General features: G+C 47.1%; 1 protein-coding gene across 1 annotated transcript; it reads right to left on the bottom strand.

The window, feature by feature from the left end:
• Positions 1-256: 256 nt before the first annotated feature.
• Positions 257-1,427, bottom strand: SMIM8 (small integral membrane protein 8). The gene is made up of 2 exons (XM_009069387.1): positions 1,299-1,427; positions 257-415 (listed from the first exon to the last, which is right to left on the bottom strand). The coding sequence occupies exons 1-2, from the start codon at positions 1,416-1,418 to the stop codon at positions 257-259; spliced, it is 279 nt and encodes a 92-aa protein (XP_009067635.1). The 5' UTR covers positions 1,419-1,427.
• Between the last annotated feature and the right edge of the window lie 1,294 nt (positions 1,428-2,721).

The following is a 2,721-nucleotide window of genomic DNA, read 5'->3' as shown; positions in this document are numbered from 1 at the left end:
GGGACAGCACTGAGCCCTGAGGGACAGGTTAATAGTTGGATTTGATCATAGAATCATAGAATTTTAGGGGCTGTAATGGACCTTAGAGATCATCCAGCCCCAAGCCCCTGCAATTCTTAAAGCACTTCTACGTTCAAATGTATCTTTACTGCCATTTATTTGCACTGCATTTCATAAAGGGACCTGAATTGGCTTAAATAGCAAAAGAGACATCAAAAGTTCTATGAGTGATTTGCTGACTTCCTTTCTTACATTCTCAGTCCCACTTGGAAGTTTTCTTCCTGATGTGCCTGGAGCCCTCAGGGTCGATGGCTTCAGAGAGGTCCTTGTGATTCTCTGCTGTTGCATGCAGGTAGCCAAGGTAGGCCACACACAGGCTAACAGCTACCAGTCCAAATGCCATCACAGCTTTGTTCTGACAAAGAAAAAACAGAATTAGCACACGTTTTTAGTAAAACAAATTCTCATCCAACTCAAACTTTGCATTCTTCTTATTACAAAAGGAACAGCAAACTATGGCAACATCTGCAAAAAGCCACCACTGCCACACTGCAGGCTGAATTTGCTGCTAACAAAAGTTCCCTTTGAAAAAGAAGATCATTTCTGGAGACAGAACATCACATTTCTTAGTGCTCTGCATTTGGCTGGTTAGAAATGCTGCTCGGGCACAAATGAACAGGCCAAAACCTATTGCTAAAGGTCACCATTATGAACTCCTAAGAGAATTCCTCTGGATACACTACTGGGACAACACACTCTGCTCCTGCCAAGCAATCTGGATTGTCATCCTGGAAAACACATTTGGGGTGATTATCACAAAATCTATTATATGCACAGAATTTCATCCAGTCTTGTTGGGCTCTGCAAGTAAAACCCGAGGTGTAGCAACTGAACTATAAAAGCAAGAAAACCCCAAAATGTTGAAAAGCCACCAAAAATCTCCTCATTTCAGGCCAAAAAGTTGTCGGTTTAGGGTTTGCTCCCTTTTCAGTATTGAAGAGGACTCCTAGGACTTAGCCTGTCAAAGTACACAGGTAATGTGCCTGGCCAGTGTTTCTGGAGCAACTTGGCTAGTACAAAAGAATCAGAGAATGGAACCATGAAACAGAAACTGCAATGGACAGTGTAACCTTCTGGAATCTCAACAATCAGAGTGGAAAAAGGAGCACAAACACTTTTAGCTACATTGCTGAGTGGTTTCCACCCCAAGAGATGGCTATGTCACAGTGCAGATCACTGCGTTAGAGCAACTGTGTCTCTTCAAGCAGATTCAGTTTGCCTTGGAATGAGCCTCTTACAGGCCTAATGAAAAGCTCTGGGTTCACAGCTCGGAAGAGAAGAGTTGTCTGAACACTCTTCAGTCCTGGTTGTCTCCCTGTGGGTGGTGCATTTTCATTTGGAGGTTTGGTGGAAGACATGTTAATTGACGTGGAATAATTCCTAGAAGCAGAATGAAAAACAGGCATCAATTTTGTTAAGAAACACCACCTGGAAGAGCTACATTGACTGAATAAGAGTTTACACTCCAGTTTGTCTTCTTACAGCATGATTTTCAGTTTGTGTATACATTAATATTGCCTTTGGTGTCACCAAACATTCCCAGCTCAACATGCAGATTTCAACCTTGTTCATTCTGTGCACCCTAAAATGAACTTTTTGAAGATGCACATCTTTATGCAGCCAATCTGAACCTCCTGATAACTGGCTTGGGGTTTTCAACTTGTCTTTGGCTAATGCTTTAGCTACCTGTGGACTGAGTAGTATCAGTCTTCAGAGCACTGGCTAGAAGGACAGTGCCAGGGACCATCATTTTTTTCACCCTGGTATGTGACAGAGCAGCTCACAGCGTGTTCTAGTGCAGTCACTCTAGTCACCCACCCCAGCAGCCCCAGCACTGTGCCTGCTCCATCCCTGGGAGTGCTCTAGGCCATGCTGGAGGGGGCTCTGAGCAACCTGGGCTGGTGGAAGGTGTCCCTGCCCTGGCCATGGCAGGGGGGTTGGAACCAGATGGTCTCTAAGGTCCTTTCCAACCCAAACCATTCTGTGATTCTATGCCACCTCAGCACAGATAGCAAAACACACCCCTGGCAATCCCTGCTGACTGCACGGCAGAGGAGACACTGCTGAGGGCTCCCTGCCACAGGCAGGCTCAGACCAAACAACAGGAAAAATGTTCTCCCTGTTGTGGTGTTGAGGCCCTGGGATATTGCCCAGGGAGGTGGTGCAGTCACCATCCCTGGAGGTGTTTCAGAGGTGTCTGATGTGGCACTGCAGGATCTGGGTTAGGGTTTGGGGGTTCCAGCAGTGACAGGTTCATGGTTGGACTCGATGATCTCAGAGATCTCCTCCAACACTGACAGTTCTGTGATTCTGAGCAGTCCATGGCTGTGATGCAGCACTCATCGGGGACACGGCACAGGGCAGGGACACAGGGACACGGATATGGGGCAGGGACAGGGGCACAGAGCACAGAAACAGCCACAGAGCAGAGAAACAGACACAGAGCAGGGACAGACACAGAGCAGGGACAGGGACATAGGACACGGAGAAGAGAAAGAGATACAGAGCAGGGACAGACACACGGGCACAGAACAGAGAAACAGACACAGAGCAGAGAAACAGACACAGAGCAGGGACAGGGACACAGAGCAGAGAAACAGATACAGAGCAGGGACAGACACACGGGCACAGAACAGAGAAACAGACACAGAGCAGAGAAAC

This window comes from Acanthisitta chloris, unplaced genomic scaffold (genome assembly GCF_000695815.1).
Source record: "Acanthisitta chloris isolate BGI_N310 unplaced genomic scaffold, ASM69581v1 scaffold37352, whole genome shotgun sequence".
Classification (NCBI taxonomy): Eukaryota; Metazoa; Chordata; class Aves; order Passeriformes; family Acanthisittidae; genus Acanthisitta; species Acanthisitta chloris.
The sequence above is the reverse complement of the archived record's forward strand: the minus strand, read 5'-3'. Positions and strand labels throughout refer to the sequence as shown.

What these genes read in the sequence shown, in the direction of transcription:
- SMIM8 (XM_009069387.1), bottom strand. Translation starts at nt 1,418, where the DNA reads ATGTCTTCCACCAAACCTCCAAATGAAAATGCACCACCCACAGGGAGA. An exon ending in CAGAGCTTTTCATTAGGCCT is followed by an intron (nt 416 to 1,298) that starts GTAAGAGGCTCA and finishes TTTCTTTGTCAG; the next exon opens with AACAAAGCTGTGATGGCATT.